The sequence below is a fragment of the Dermacentor albipictus genome, chromosome 7 (genome assembly GCF_038994185.2).
Source record: "Dermacentor albipictus isolate Rhodes 1998 colony chromosome 7, USDA_Dalb.pri_finalv2, whole genome shotgun sequence".
NCBI classification, from domain to species: domain Eukaryota; kingdom Metazoa; phylum Arthropoda; class Arachnida; order Ixodida; family Ixodidae; genus Dermacentor; species Dermacentor albipictus.
The window spans coordinates 113694668-113710512 of NC_091827.1; the positions used below are offsets into that span (position 1 = coordinate 113694668).

A 15845-nucleotide genomic window follows, 5' to 3' on the forward strand; every position below is an offset into this window, starting at 1 on the left:
AAAATTAGATTATGGGGTTTTACGTGCCAAAACCACTTTCTGATTATGAGGCACGCGTAGTGGAGGACTCCGGAAATTTTGACCACTTGGGGTTCTTTAACGTGCACCCAAATCTCAGCACACGGGTATTTTCGCATTTCGCCCCCATCGAAATGCGGCCGCCGGGGCCGGGACTCGATCCCGCGACCTCGTGCTCAGCAGCCCAACACCATAGCCACTGAGCAACCACGGCGGCTAAACTGTTAAATTAAAGAAACGAAACTATGAACTCTACAACTTTGTAACTGTGTAATAAAAGCGATATAAAAAAATTCTGTAAAATTAACTTTTTAATGCATGTAAAGGAGACAAGACTAATACTATATGCATTCCTGTGAAATGTGTTATTTTGGGAGTAACCTTTTGCAAAGCCTTTGTAAACAAGATACCATATCCATATAAACTGTAACTTAATAAACCAAATTAGTCCACTTTAGATTGCCTAATTGGTGCAGTTCACAGAGCTACCAATTTTGTTCTGCGTGCAGAATTAGGCATTTGTAAACTTTGTGTTTCAAATTTTTTTTCAAGCCTACCAATTTTTTGAAAATTCTTGTAACGAATTAAGGCTATAAATAAAATATTGCTTGCTACAGTCACTAGAATATAGCTGTCTTTCTTAATTACGTCAGATTTCACTAAAATTGTTCCAGCAGTAATTTCAGAAAAGTGTTTTAGTGTTTCACATGCATTTTAGTCAGCCGCATTGAAGTTGAGCCTGAGCTGAACCTTCCTTTTAGAGCGCATTCACGCATCATGTCTGCCTGCCGAACTGACCGTTTGTTTGCAGCATGTTTGAGGACATTAGTGTCACAGTGCTCATGCGCCTTGTCACCTGGCACCTTTTCAGGTCTCGCAGGCTTTCTTCAGAATTCTAAACAAAATAAAACCACAGCTTAACAGGCTACACTCGCAAGAACTCGTTGGAAATATGTCAACGGCAAGGACACTGATACAACAAATATGGCGTTGTATTGTTTAAACTCGGGTTTTTTAAAAGGCTACCAGGATATACGGGGTGTTTCTACCTTTAACAATTTTTTCTTCAAATCACCTTTGGCTTGTAGCGCCGTTCTACTTATTGATCTAGATTACTCTCACAAGCAGACATTATTTGCATGAAAAATCAAGATCGACATGTGATTGTTTAAGAGGAAGCTTTAGCTCGGGTGCTCCTATTTAAATACATGTGAAAGGAGAATTCGTTTTTCTCGGCAACCACTGCGCCAAATTTGACGAGGTTTGCTGCATTTAAAAGAAATACGTGAAATCTAATGACTGTTAGTTTCGAGTTTCTCATTTAGGTCCTCAATGTATTACTAAAAATTGGCGAAAATCGCTAATTTTCAAAAAACGAAATTATCAAGTTTTTAACTCTTTAACTCAGCAACGAAAAATGATAATACAATGCTGTAAGTTGCATCTGCTAGTACATCTAAAGCGGACAAAATTGATATGCTACACGTAGATCTAAAATGAAATAAAAATAAGGAAATGCAGCTTTTGCAGAACCCTTGTAAACAACGTAACAAGTTTACGTAAGATGTAAAATTGCTTATCGAATTTGTCCGCTTTCAATGATCTAATAGATGCCGTTTACAGAAGCGAGATATCTCTTCTTGATGCAGAGCTATTAATTTGTAAACTTGTTGCGGATATTTTTTTCAAACTTGTGAATTTTTGAAAATTTTTTAAATGAAATAAAGCCCTAAATCGAAATTCCCCTTCCAACAATAAGTAGAATTTAACTTTCTCTCTTAAATGCAATAAATTTCATTAAAATCGGTACATGGGTTACCTAAGAAAAACGTTTTTGCCTTTTACATGTATTTTAATAGGCTGCGTCGGAGTTGGGCCCGAGCTAAAGCTTCCTGTTAAGGAATTTTCGTTACTTACCTTTCAAACTTACTACGTTATGGTACATTTTGCAATTTACAATGCAGCCGGTGACTCCTCAAGTCATTTTCACTTAGAATGAATTCTGAGGACTCGAGATTCAATATAGGCGTTCGCAAAGTGTGCAAATGAATGCACTGATGTCCCAGTAATGTTTGAGCTTCTAAATTGGCACTCTATTGGCACTCTAAGTTGGCACTCTATTAAGAGCATTAATTAAGCAACAGGGCATATTCGCACAAGTTTGACTGCGCTTATCTCAAAACACGTGCTAGTATTACAACTTCTTTTACCTAGATGTGCATCTGGAAATCAGAGGTTCAATTCGTTTATTGCAATATGTGCGCTAATTCAAACGTCGATTAGAGATATCGCCGTTCTGCATTTTGATTCCAGTGATTATATATATATACATACATATACAAAGCAAGGTATGTAGACACGACAAATAATTTTATAACGCGGCTTTTTCTAGTTAGAATCCAGCGTGTCAGCACATCGTAACAAATTATTTGAAATTTCTCAAGTTGTTGTAGGACTCCACGATTGATGTTTTTTGTTGAAAGCCATATCCTTAAGGTTAGTTATCTTTTGATTATTTTTCTTTAAGTTCACTGTAAAACAATACTTGGTTGTAAAAAAAAAGTTGCTGAAAACGGCAGTGAACAGTACTTAATAGATTGCATTATCTTGCGCCTTACTCCCATATGTCATTTTAGGCTTGCCTAGAATTGTCTAAAAGTGCTTTTCTATTATGTTGAAATTTCAAAAGAACTTTGCTTCGCTCAAAGCAAGCTGAGGGTGGCCATTCATGAACGGTAAATTGGAGCGCCAACGAAAGCATGGTATCCCCCGTTGTAGTGACACGGCACCTACACCTAGGTTGCTTCAGCTATCAACAAGTACAACAACCTACTTTAATATTGCACCAAACCTACGGCTGCCACTTCTACAGAATGCACTTTTAATTAGAATCCTCAGCTGGAGCAGTCTACTTATAGTTGAAGCGTTTAGCACAGGCTATAAATAAGTTGAGATGAAGATTAACGCTGAAAGCACTATGGGAAAAAGGGAGCGTTCTTTGTCTGTCTGTCTGTCTGTACAAAAGGTGGAAGTAAAGTTTCGTTCGTTCTCCGTCCTCGCTTCACCGTTGGAACTTGAAGCTTCTCGGATGATGATCGGCAGTTGTTGATCAAACGCAGGCAGGAAACGATGAGGTCAGATGTACAAGAAATATTTATACGTGAACTTTTCTGTATACATGGCAGGTAAAACAAATACATTACAAACTTGAACAATTGAGAAACAAAGTCTCACTCTTCTACTGTCTCAATGACTGTTAGAGCCCAGACTCGTTTTAACGTACATAGTACGGAGGCTCACTGATCTATCAGCAATCCTGATTTCAGCGAAGTCTGAGGGACAGCATGTCGTCCCAATTTTTATAGCCCAAATATACAAAGAAAAAAGGGCGGTAGGGCTGTTGGCCCGTCCCACAGGTTCAGTTGCCAATCAGAGTCAACCGTTTGTTAAGCCACAACCCACAGGGATGGGCTTACTCTTAAAAATAAACATATTGGAAAACAAAGCTCTTTTCCTTTTTCGCCAAAACTCCGCTGCACTCTCATTTCTCCGTAGTTAGTGACGGGCTCAGCAAAACACCCCAGGCCCGAACAAGTTATCACTAGACCGTTTCAAATCCCAACGGCGTCTAGGCCGCAAATGTCTCGGAAGCAGGGGCATCGACACCACGAAGTGCCGCTGTACTCAAAGTTTGGCCGTGTGGGAGACGGATGGCCCTCCTTGTCCTTCAAACTTATTGTCTACAAGACAAAGTTCTCCGAGTGCGTGTTTCCAAGACGCCGTCGTCTGAATGCACTCTTTACGTGTGCCCCGCATTCCTACAGCGTGCACGGTAAGCTGGCCTTCGACACCACACAGGCAGTCGCACCCAACAATAAGGCTGGCGATTGCGTTCCGGACGCGTAGCCGATTAGGTCCATGCTCACTGCATGCGGCACGGGGTCAGAGTTGCTAAGTCCTGCTTAACCTCGGCGGCGCCTCCAATTAGTCAGGCACGCGGGCGCCAGATTCACAATACCTTGTACAGCGGTCCGTTTCAAGGCTGGTCTGTGTGACCCGTCGGCGGACTGCCAACATCGTGCGCACAATACCGACTTCCAGGAATCGGCACTCGCCCGCCTGGCACCTGCCGCGACGCGTCACCCAACCCCGCGCGTTGCCTGTGACCCCAGATAACACAGCAACTGTCGCCCCGCTGACATGGGGGGGAGTGAACCCCCTCTCTATACACAAAGCACGAGGCCGATTCGTGACACTTAAGAACCCGAACAATCAGAGCGACCTTACAGTGGACTTGAAATTCAGCAAACTATGCTTGACTTTACCATGACCTCGCTGTAATGTACGAATGTTTCTCTGCTTTTTGCTCCAGAGCCCAGACATTGCATTGCGAAAATCCCTAAATAAGCACATTACACACCTGCAGCATTTAGCGCTCTGGTGTGCCTCATTGGCTTTCTGCTCACATGCAGAAAGCTGTTTGCGAGTGCAATCTAGATCAATCGATGAACATATTCAGGGTCTGCGCTATCATTATAGATATTGACTAAATTTATTTAGAATGTTCCGTCTCAAGGATCGCATTGTGTAATCTTTTTTTTTTTCATTTTTCAGGCAAGTGCCCACTTTGCTTTGACGGCAGCCGAATTTGAAAAGTGCCTGACCACGGTGAGTTAATAGCTAGCGTTTCAGTCCTTCTGTTTTTTTTTTTTATTTCCGTGCGGCTTCATGCGTACTTCAAACCGTATAGTCGAATTCTCTCAATCTTACAAGTCGCCGCTCCAAGAATATAAACAATATTTCTCCAAAGTTCTTTTTCTCTTTTTCGCATATTATAACACAGGAGTCCATAGCATGTCCATAAGTCCTGAAACATCTCAACTGTACAAAATTATGCATACATTAGCGGTTTTAATGTTATTGATCGGTTGATATACAAATTAGCACAATTTAATATTGTAGAACCAAGAACCATGGACTCTTTTTCGGATATTTTAAGCGCTGAAAGCAGAAACTGCACCGATACAAGCGTCAAACACAGCCAACAGTCGGCGAATTAAATGTTGCTGTATTACCGTTCCCAAGCACTTTACCAGGATGTTTTGCATCGTACGCAGTTGGTCAGTTGGTACATACCATTTCTGTTAAGGCACAAAGCTGGATTGCCACATATGGCAATGGCTACAAGCTCGTTCGTGTGGCTAAAGAAGTATGTCTCGGCCATAAGAAGAGTTGACGAAATGCACTACAATGTGATTTTTATTGATCATCCTAAGCATCAGCACTAGCAATGATATTGGACCCTGCAAACTTGTACACGTAACGAGACTTGTTCTTATTTATAGTAAGAAATACACGGCATTGTGAACAATTTTTATAGAAAGACCGCGATGACAATGAACTACTGTAACTACGCGTGTGGTGCCATGTCTACAAATTTCACTCGATGATCGTCATTGTGAAGGCCTCCTAGTATCATCAGTGTCGAACGACACTGATTCCCGAATCGAAAAGCAGTTTTATCATAACCGCAGAAAACTGACGAACTCATTCATGAGAGGAAGCCTCGCACAATTGCTTAGTTCCAAGTGGATGCTGATGCATATATATATATATATGATTAAAATTAAATTTTGGGGTTTCACGTGCCAAAACCACCACCTGATTCTGAGGCACGCCATAGTGGAGGACTCCGGAGATTTCGACCACCTGGGGTTCCTTAACGTGCACCTAAATATAAGAACATGGGTGTTTTCGCATTCCGCCGCCATCGAAGTGCGGCCGCCATGGCGGGGATTCAATCCCGCGACCTCGTGCTCAGCAGCCCAACACCATAACCACTGAGCAACCACGGCGGCTACGGGGCGCCTTAGCGGGGCGCTCTGAAATAATTTGGACAACCGGGTTTTTTTTTTTTTTTACCTGCGTCCGAGGCACAGCACACGGGCGCTTTTGCATTTCAACCCCATCAAAATGCGGCCTCGGCTGGCAGGATTTCATCCTGCGAGCTCGTGCTTAGCAGCACAAGACCATAACCGCTAAGCCATCGCGGAGCGTAAAGGTAAATTAAAATGGCAACATGCAGAAACTGCAACGAACGCACTCTCGCATCACTTGCTCTGTTATCTTCGTGTACGTCGGAATATAATTGTACTTTTTAGTATTAGCAAATCCATCTTTTTTTGCTGAAGTGGAAAGAGTTAACATATTGGCAGTTCACGCAAGCTTTTTTCTTTCGACAGCCTTTGCCCGCGCCCATTTATGAGAAAACGTAGAAGTTGAAGTGAGCGATGTCTGCATTTTTCTTTGCATATGTTGTGACATCGATATGACATGCTCAGGAGGAAAGAAGTCACCTCTAAAAAGAAAGCTTAACCTTGAAAACTGTCCTTTGAACGCAGTTGAGAATCGAAAGCAAAGCAACACTTAGGCAAAACGACAGTGGTAAGTGTGGTTGATGTTCGCAGAAATAAAATCACGCTTTTCGAGCAGCTAACTCGGCATTTTTTTATATTCCTCACGCACTACTCCAAAGCAGTCGCTCGCATTAGTTCTGGAACAAGCTCCAGTGCACGCGGCAAGTCGGTGACGCGGGAAATATGTCTTGCGCGACAACGATATTGCTGCCAGAGTGATAGTTCAGTGAACGGGGATCCCGGGTAAAAATTATAACAATGCACGTGTATTAATATTGTGACAGTGGCGGAATGTAGGCGAAGGATATAATTACGGAATATTACCAAGAAAGCCACTGCAAGAGAAGATCCGGTGCGCGTGCACGCGCCTTCGTCTTCGTTGCTCTTCGTCCACGTACGCATCACTCCGTAAAACATCACACTCCAGTGGCGGAAGCGTCATCGTGGCTCTTACTATGCACTCGAGGAGCAAGAAGAGGCATACGACTTAAGCCGGTAAACATCACCAATGTGAGCTGGTAACGACGAGGTCGAAGAAATTTTTTTTCAAAGTGCCTCGAGCGGCCAGTCCCGCGGTAATTTTGCGTCTGTTCGGGAGCTTCCTACACGCTCGAAGAAACACGTTTATGCAGCACGTATAGAGCAATAGAAGACTGTATCGCGAGCTTTTCATGTTGCTCTGCAATTTTCTCATTGACAGTCTTCATTTAGTTAAGATATCTGAGTAGCTGATTAAGTAATTTAAACTAACTATATGTAATTAGGCGGAATGCAAGAAATAATCTGAGTATCGCCAAGCGATGGCAAATAGCGTTGTCTTGTTTCTGTTCAGCTACGTGGCATCTGCACATCTTCAAATCTTGGTGCATGATAGTTGGCACCCAGTAGATTCCAACTCATTGGATCTGCAGGATTTCGTTTTGCAATTTATTCGCTCACACTTGTAATTCCGCAACGTTGGAATATCTTATTAGGGCTATTTACTTCCGTCTTTATAATGCCGCAACAGCGGGAAGAAATTAAAACTAGGTAGCCTGCCTTAACAATACTTTGCTTTTTTATTTTATTATTATTGTTTTATTATAGACGGTGCATTCTTTTGGCACTATTTTTCTTTCCGCCTAATAAAGGGCATGCAGTTCGTGTTCGCCCGTTTGTATGCCCTCAGATTTTTTTTTCAATTTTTATACCTTTGTTCTTTAGTGTTGTGTAACATACCAGCGTCTATGACACCGGTAATTTCTGGGTGAAAACGATACGTATTCCGAATCAATTTTCATTTTTGCCTTTCTGAACGCACGCCGAAATAATATTCTTAGGAGTTTTAAGATTCATACTCTTTGTTAGCGATGGTAGTGTGGTCAGCGGTCTTATGCGTGACCTGGTGCGTACGCATTACAAAAAGACACATCATAATTGAGCCAATAAATTATTTTTCCCTTCGTTCTGCTTCTTGTCTCTATTTTCACGGCAGGTGGGCTTCAAGGGCGTCTTCATTGCAGAACCATTCAAGGTCTTCAACTACTATGAGATGCTCTCCACGCTCATACCTGAACTCAGGCATTCTAAGCCTGGGCAGCTCAACTGCGCCAAGTAAGAAGCTAAACCGAAAAGTCTGAAATTTTTACTGCGAAATTTGTTATAGGGACTCTCGCAGCTTTTTCGAAATTGATTTATTGCACCAAGATCCAGTGGACTAATCCAACACTTCAAATTGAACTTTGTCTGCCCCCGCCTCTGTTTCTTTGGTGCATGATCAATACTTTAAAGTGAACACTTCGTCATAGCGCACTGATATCTCCTATGTTTATTTTTTGCCACAGACAAAGAGTGATTAGATCCACTCTCCAGCCTCTGGCGCAGCGGCCCATGATTCTACCGCCTTCTAAAAGACACTAATCAATATTTTTGCAGACCTACTTCGGTCGATGGCTGTCGAATATGGATAGTATGTAAATAAGTCAATTAATACACACACAAAAAAAACAAAATTTATGGAGATCCAAACGCAATCGTTGCAACTTCTGTGAAGCGTAGCTTTAATGAAGCGTTTAATTAGTCGCTTTATAACTAACTGGGATGAGTACAATTGCTCTTATTTTAATCTTAGGCAACCATAAATCGCATGCAATCTGTTGGTTTACGCCCTACACAGGCCAATGCTCTATTTTCAGGCAGTTTTTGTCTTTATGCACTACGGCCCTCATAAGCTATTCGGAAAATTGAAACAGCAGAATAGGCGGACGTAGTGCGAGAAGTCTACGCAGAGATGCCACGATGACGAAGGTGATGTGTGATGCATGTCGAGAACAGAAAGACAATGACAAGTCAACGAACACAGAACAAGGACAAATAAGTAGCAACAGTCAGCTTGAGTCACAATAGCATATAACCAGTCTGGTGAATTGGCGAACAATCCCTGCACAACCACAGGTACCTACCAAATGGCTAAATCGAGAAAAATTAAGTACATCAACTAAGTTGTCCAATCTAAGAAGTTGGTCAATTAACAGGTCGATAAGCTTTAGAAATGACAGTGAGACGAAATTAAATGTTTAGGTCTTATGTAAGAATATATTTTTTTTGCAGCAGCGAACAGAGGCGTACCTATGCGTACAACTTTATCAGCGTACGGCGAGTATAAATGGCGCTCACTCGTACTTTCATCCCGAGCAAATACATATATCAAAAAACATATCCGCCGAGATGCAGCAGCAGCCAGCCGCACCCCAGCAGAACCGGCAGGATAGGCAAAGAACGCCCTTCACTGTAATACCTTATATAGCTGCCGTAGTACCTGATAAGTAATTATCACCATCGTCCCGCATTGGAACAACTATCAAGTAATAGTACTTCACTAAAGGACGGAGCTTAGATGCTACCGAACTTGGCCCTACCTCGAATTCATGAGCCAATGAGAAAGCTCAGTACACGCACATCAACGAGCACCAGAATTTCTTTATCACGCCGTGTTAGCTGTGTGTGGTGCAGGACACGCGACTATCAGAAGCACGCGGGAATCTGAATGAAGTTCAACGGTGCCAGCTGCGAGTTAGCGACACGATAAATTGCAAGACTTATCCTTACGAGATTGTTCATTGGCCATTGCGAACGTTTCCTGCAACCATCCCTACGTCAGTTTACCTACTTTTTTGTTAAATGACAGCATGCGGAAACTGCGCATTGCTGGGCGACCAAACAAAAGTGGGCGGGTTTCATTGCAGATATAAAATTCGTTGAAATGGGGCGCTACAACGTAAAACTATCCAAGCTTTTCTATTCCAATTCTGCAATCAGCCCTCCACGATTGGTCAAAAACTTTTTACACCGCCCCCACTTCACCTGTTTGTCACGCGACGTCATGAAAACCGCGATAGCTCCCGATCTGATATGACGTGTAGACACGGATTATGCATGATTTGACCGAACAAAATAAAAATATATATTTCTGATTCGACGTATTTTCACCATTAGCCCTCGGCTATTCGTCAAATGTTTTCGGGCTGCACCCACTTCATCTGTCTCTCACTTGACGTCACAAAAACCGCAAAAACTCCCCGCGTCAAAGTAACGTGTACGCATTAAAGATGCAATAATATGCCGAACAAAAGTGAATTTTTTTCTGAAGAGCCGCAGGCTGCCCCGTTCCGAAAGGAATAAAAGATGGCTGCCGCCAGTCGCTCAGGCACTGGCTACTCGCACCTGCCGGAAAGCATGGGTTTATTTGCGTATAATAAAACTTTTTGCGTGGCTCTGTAGAGTTTCCGAGCACTTTCGGCACGTTTACGACCGCGTTCTGCCAACTCAACTTTGCTGAGGATCCGTTTTAGCGTCATTCTTAAGCTTCCGTTGCATGCCGCCGCAATTTTCGACCAGCCACCACAAGCTAAGTAAGGGAAAGCGGACCAATCCCTCTTCATCCGGTTATCCATTTTCAGTGCAGTGGCTCGGCCCCATCGAATCCCCGTCCACATGAGAGTGCTTCTCGCCTCTTGTCAGTCAATTACGTAAGACAAGCCGCTCAGTGTAGGCAATGTTATTCGTGTTTCAAGCAAACAAAAGTGAATTCCTGTGAACGAAGAGAGCGTTTGATTGGTCTGTTCGGACAGCCCTTTAGGTGACTGCCCAATGCGTGCGTCGGCGGTTACGCAAATGTGACGTCAGGAGGCTGGAATAAAAACGTATTGAATGGTTTTACGTTATACGGCCCATGTTTTCCATGAATACTCATTCACGGATGATGGGAGTCATCCGGTGGTGCCGGCCGTTCTAGTCGTTCTAGCCGTTCTAGTCGTCCCGGTTTGAAACTTGAACAGTTTAGATTATATTGCGCGCAGAAATTTTCAGAACATTTCAACTGGGGTGATTACCACTCCAAGGGCGCACAATTGGCTTTTAGGGACGTCGCAGTGGTTCTTAGAAGTGCACTCGAAGCACTGTATACGAGCATTCTTGGCGTTGAGCCCACATTGAAATGCGAACGGGTATCGAGCGCCCTACCCCATCTTCGGCACCTTAGCGCCATGACCTTTGAGACATAGCGCGTGAAAATCTAATCTCTATGACTATCAAGCGTTTCTCGCTTGCGTGAAGCTGCAACTTGTTCTCCCGCTCGACGAGAGATGGCCTGCACAAACGGACCACCACTGAGTACTCACGATAATTCCTGCTGAGCTGGCGATCATCCTACAACTTATTGCAAAAACTGTAGCACGCCTTTATCATGCATACCGCCTGGTACCACGTGATACGGAAGAAAAAAGATTGGTGGTTCCCTATCTGTGGATCTTCACAATTGCCGCATTAAACGACCTTTTACTTATGGGGCATAACGCTTCGTGAGAGAGGGAAAGGGAGGAAGGAAAGGCAGGGAGGTTAACCAGGCTGAGTCTAGTTTACTACCATACATGTGAGGAGGGGTATGTGGGAGTGAGAGAGAGAGAGGACATGAGTTTATATGGCCCTTTCACATGCACGAAATTAAGTGCAGAATGTCTACAGTCCGACGCTCAAGTCTGTTGCCTTTAGCTACTGAAGAAGCACTCAAATGGCTTTCTCTGCTATGAACTGCGAGGACATGCTCCCAAAGCATTTGCTTCTTTGAATGGCCTATCGTTCAGCCTATTCAAGGCACACTGGAAAGTAACGTTGTCAAGGGTAAAACGGACGCCGACCAAAAACAATGAAATAAAACAAACCAAGACGTTTCGGCTCCAACACGGGCGCCTTGTACACAACCTTCGAGAGCCGTGGCACAGAAGGTTACCGCTGGTCTCTTCACACTTGCACTTAGCGCACATCTGTGAGTCCGCCATTCCAATACGATTGTTAATGATAGTTATAGGAGTTAGTGAATACTACTCCTACCCACAGCCGACACAGCAGCGTTGCGTCACGTCGTGAAAGGTTTGCTGGTATATTCAGTTTCAGTGATGGGTCGAGGCTGCATAAACTACGGTTAGAGGTACGCGGTGTGTGCCAGTAACTGAACGTGACGGTACGAGCGAGACTGCGAAGCTCTCTTGCAGCGTCTGCTCCCGATAAAGGTATAAAGAGTTTCGGTGCTCCAGCCTGCACACGTCGGGCAGCGTCATCGGCGCGATGATTGCCAACTATGCCACAATGGCCCGGCAGCCACTGAAAGATTATATCACGTCTTCCTTCCGGAGCGCAATGACAAATTACCATGTCGTAAACCTCGCAAGCTTTGGAGGGCTGCTTTTGAATCATAAAATATTGCCCATTTGCTAGACGGATCCTTTTCTATGTATTCAACAGCAGCGCGAAGAGTGGCTAGTTCGGAACCTGTAGGTGTTGTTACGTGTGAAGTCTTAAACTTGATGACGACCGATTGATATGGTATAACAGTGGTACACGTCTTACTTTCTGAGACCAAACTGTCCGTGCAAACGTAGATTCGATTAGCGTACAATCGATGCAAAAGTTCCAGTGTGATCTGCTTGAGAGCCGCGGTGGTCAGGCTAGCCTCCTTCGCAATTCCTGGAACTGCAAGGCACACAGGAGGCTTCTTCAAGCACCCCAGAGGGGATGGCGTTCTTGCCGATAAAACGCAGGGCACATCAGTGGCATCTTTGCTTCCACTATACAGGACGCTTTTCCTAGGATACTTGCGACATAGCACAGCAGTTCTGTCCAATGCTAACAAAACTAATATCCGTGTCCTACAGAGCATTCAACGCCAAGCCCTTCGAACATGTCTGGGGCTACCTCGATGTGCTTCGACTGTAGCAACAATTGCCACTGCGAGAGACCACCCGATAACGACTTACATAGGTGATGCACTCCGGGCGCATGTTCGTCATTTATTTATTTATTTATTTATTTATTTATTTACTTATTTATTTATTTATTTCACAATACTGCAGGCCAGATTGGCCCAAGCAAGAGGGGCATGAAAACACAAATCATAACAGCACGTACATGCAAAAAAAAGAAAAAATTACATTGCATGTGACATACAACAGTATCAAAAATTAAGATGACAGAGCAGAAACGGTAGCAATGAACATTGAAATTTCCCATAATAAAATTGTTTCCTTTCTACTGAAGAAACAAAATTTGAAGGGCCTGTTCCACGTCAGGAGATCGAAAAACCGATTCAGGAAGCTCGTTCCAATCAGCTATTGTTTGAGGGAAGAAACTGTGCTTAAATGAGTTTGTTTTAGCAAATATAGGCTGTAATGAGTGTTCGCTTTAATGGCGGGTCCTTCGAGTAGTGGAGTGTCTGAAGAATGAGGGGGCAGCAATGCTAAGCTATTCTGCCAAAATTTTGTGACAAAAAGAAATGCGGTTCAGTTTCCTGAACCGCATTCAGAGTCTCTGACCACCACCTCGCTCGCTTGCCTGAGAAAAGACGCAAGACAGCGACCCAAGTGAAGCTGCGGTGAGCTAATTCTCTTGTATGCTGCGTCACGCTTCTGCGCGAACAAGGCACGCGAGAACACAGCGCATACGGACTCACCAGCTATCTCCGCTCGGCCTCCATTCGAACCCAGCGCTGGTTGCCTCTAAGGCGGCTGCAGGCGCGCGCCCACGCCCAGCCGCCGCCCCTGGAGCATAGAGAAAGACATTCAACAGTAGCGGACACTACCTGTATGGCCGGCGGCCAAATTGACTGTAGCGGGAACTAATACCTGATCCAAACTTCCTATTTCGTTTCTGGCGCACACGTTTTTGATGCTAGCTGGCACTCGTTACGCCAGCTACGCTGAATGGCGCGGCATTCACATTTTTTTTGCTTTTTTTTTCTTCTACTACACAACCACACGCCAACTTGGTGTGGAATCGTTTATTACTTAGTGAAAAATCATTGCAAACCATCTCTACAAGCCTTCATCGAATCTGTGCCATGGGCAATTTCATCAAGTAGAGCAAGACGCCTTGTGTAATGAGGAAAGATTCATCTTGCTCTGTACAAATGCCGGTTCCGGGATTTTAGTGCGTTCATCCAACGTTGTGGCACCAGCTAAGCAGCAGTAGTTCCCGTACGAAGCTCCAGCGGACGGCACCAGCTGAAAAAAAGTTACACGCATGTGTCATTTCGATATTTAGACCTTATAGGAATACCGCGTGCAGAGGCGAAACGTGCAAAAATGGTGAACGGGCGACATTACAAACAAACAAAACTAATGCGCTTTCACGTACAAGGCAAGAAAATACCCGACTCATCCCAAACAATACCATAAACTATGAAGAAAACATGCGAGTTCCAAGTATTCCCCCATTCCATGGCATTATTTCCTGCACTTTAAGAGCACAAATGCACGGGCGACAGTGCGTTTCCTAAACTACTTGGCCTTAGCCGACGCGGTGGTAGGCTGCGCACACAGAGGTGGCCACAACACATTCTCTCAACCAGACCACGCTAGACGCTCGCAGAATGCCATCTGCTTGCAATCAAGTAAAATGCGTTGGTGCACAACCTGTTTTCAGTCGTTTAGAAGACAGAATTTTCTAGTTGCGAGTTCCTGGTTTCTTTAGCTCCTCGACGTTATCTTTTACACGTTTTGCCGGCGAAGGCAACACAGGCCTGCATTATCACTCTTAGCAATCGCTCGTCGCGTTTCCGTCAAGCGTGAGCTCCGAAAGGAGGTATATGGCGTTGCCGGTCCGTAGTATGCGCAACAAGCTTGTGCCATTAAGATTCAGTACACGTCAAACCAACTTTTTCACCACGGCCGAACTGCTTATTGTTAACTTAAGCGTCGCAACACCAGGCGCGGCGAACATGCCTCAAAAGTATTCGGAAAGTAACGAAATTATACCGCTATCACACGGGCACTCGAAAGTCGTTTCAGCAAAAGACTCCTCCCGAAGAAGAGGTTTGCTCGCAGACACACGACAGGGAGCGATCTCTTTTTCAGGAGCGGTCTTTTCTGGAAGCAGATTTCGTCCATCTATTTTACGGCCGAAAATGAGTAGCCTCGAAACAAGTAGGTGCCAGCAATTATCACATAATAACAAACTAAGCAAATGCATATTTTTCTGTCGCCTAGGCTAATCGCACAAAAAAAATAATGTTGTGTCTCGCAGATGGTGAGGCAAATCCAGTATTGCTCCTTTTCTTCTGCACCCTCGTGAGCAAGTGGAACGGGTCTCGAAAGCCGGTCTAACGCTCTCTAAACTACTACGATCAATCTTTACATTAACATGTCTTATTCTGGTTTTATTCAACTTATTCGAAAACAGTGTAATAAGTTTTCACTTTGCATTTCAAGGTACATCGCATTATTTTGGCCGATTTTATTTCGAACGCTAGCGCCACACTTTGCGTAAAACGTGTCCAAAAGGAAACACTAAAATGAGACCGTCGGTGCCGTGTGTCTGCCACGCAACACCTCTTCAATAAAAAGTATTTCAACTTGGCGAAAAATCGCTTCCGTAACAGAGCTGCTGCGTGCTCGTGTGACAGAGGTATTAGTTTCAGTATATATAGTGTTGGGAGTCAGAGAAAGCGTCACGAAGTTCTCCAGCAAGATTCAGTACACGCGAAACTAGCTGCGCCACCACGGCTGAGCTCCTTTTTCGCTAACTGCGTCACAAAGCCGGGTGTGGCGAGCGTTGCCCATTAGGGCTGTTGCTGAAGCCGGATTGCGGAAACTCAAGGGTCTTGCAGGCCAGGAGTGGTCGATGTCAGAGTGAACGAAGGAACTACAAGTATGTTATGCATTCATAAAATCTCTCACAACGTTAAGAAGGTGGCCGAAAGGTAAGGTGTAAGCGTTGTAGTTACCGAACCCTGCAAACTGACCAGCCTGTATGCGAGGATCCGAAACCAGAGGATAAAGAGAGGGGCCTGTAAAATTAAACATATTACACCCTTCATCGAGTGCAAGACTCGTGTTGCTTACCGCATTCCGCTGGCTTGTGGTAACGTCTATATAGGCTGGA

General features: G+C 44.2%; 1 protein-coding gene across 1 annotated transcript in view; it reads left to right on the forward strand.

Annotated features, from left to right (window-relative positions):
* The window catches only part of LOC135907286 (medium-chain acyl-CoA ligase ACSF2, mitochondrial-like), a 145332-nt gene that overhangs the window by 65336 nt on the left and 64151 nt on the right, over positions 1-15845 (forward strand). The window contains exons 4-5 of the mRNA XM_065438975.2: positions 4633-4686; positions 7909-8027. Coding sequence (XP_065295047.1) covers positions 4633-4686; positions 7909-8027 — 173 coding nt within the window. The remainder of the gene's footprint in view (positions 1-4632; positions 4687-7908; positions 8028-15845) is intronic.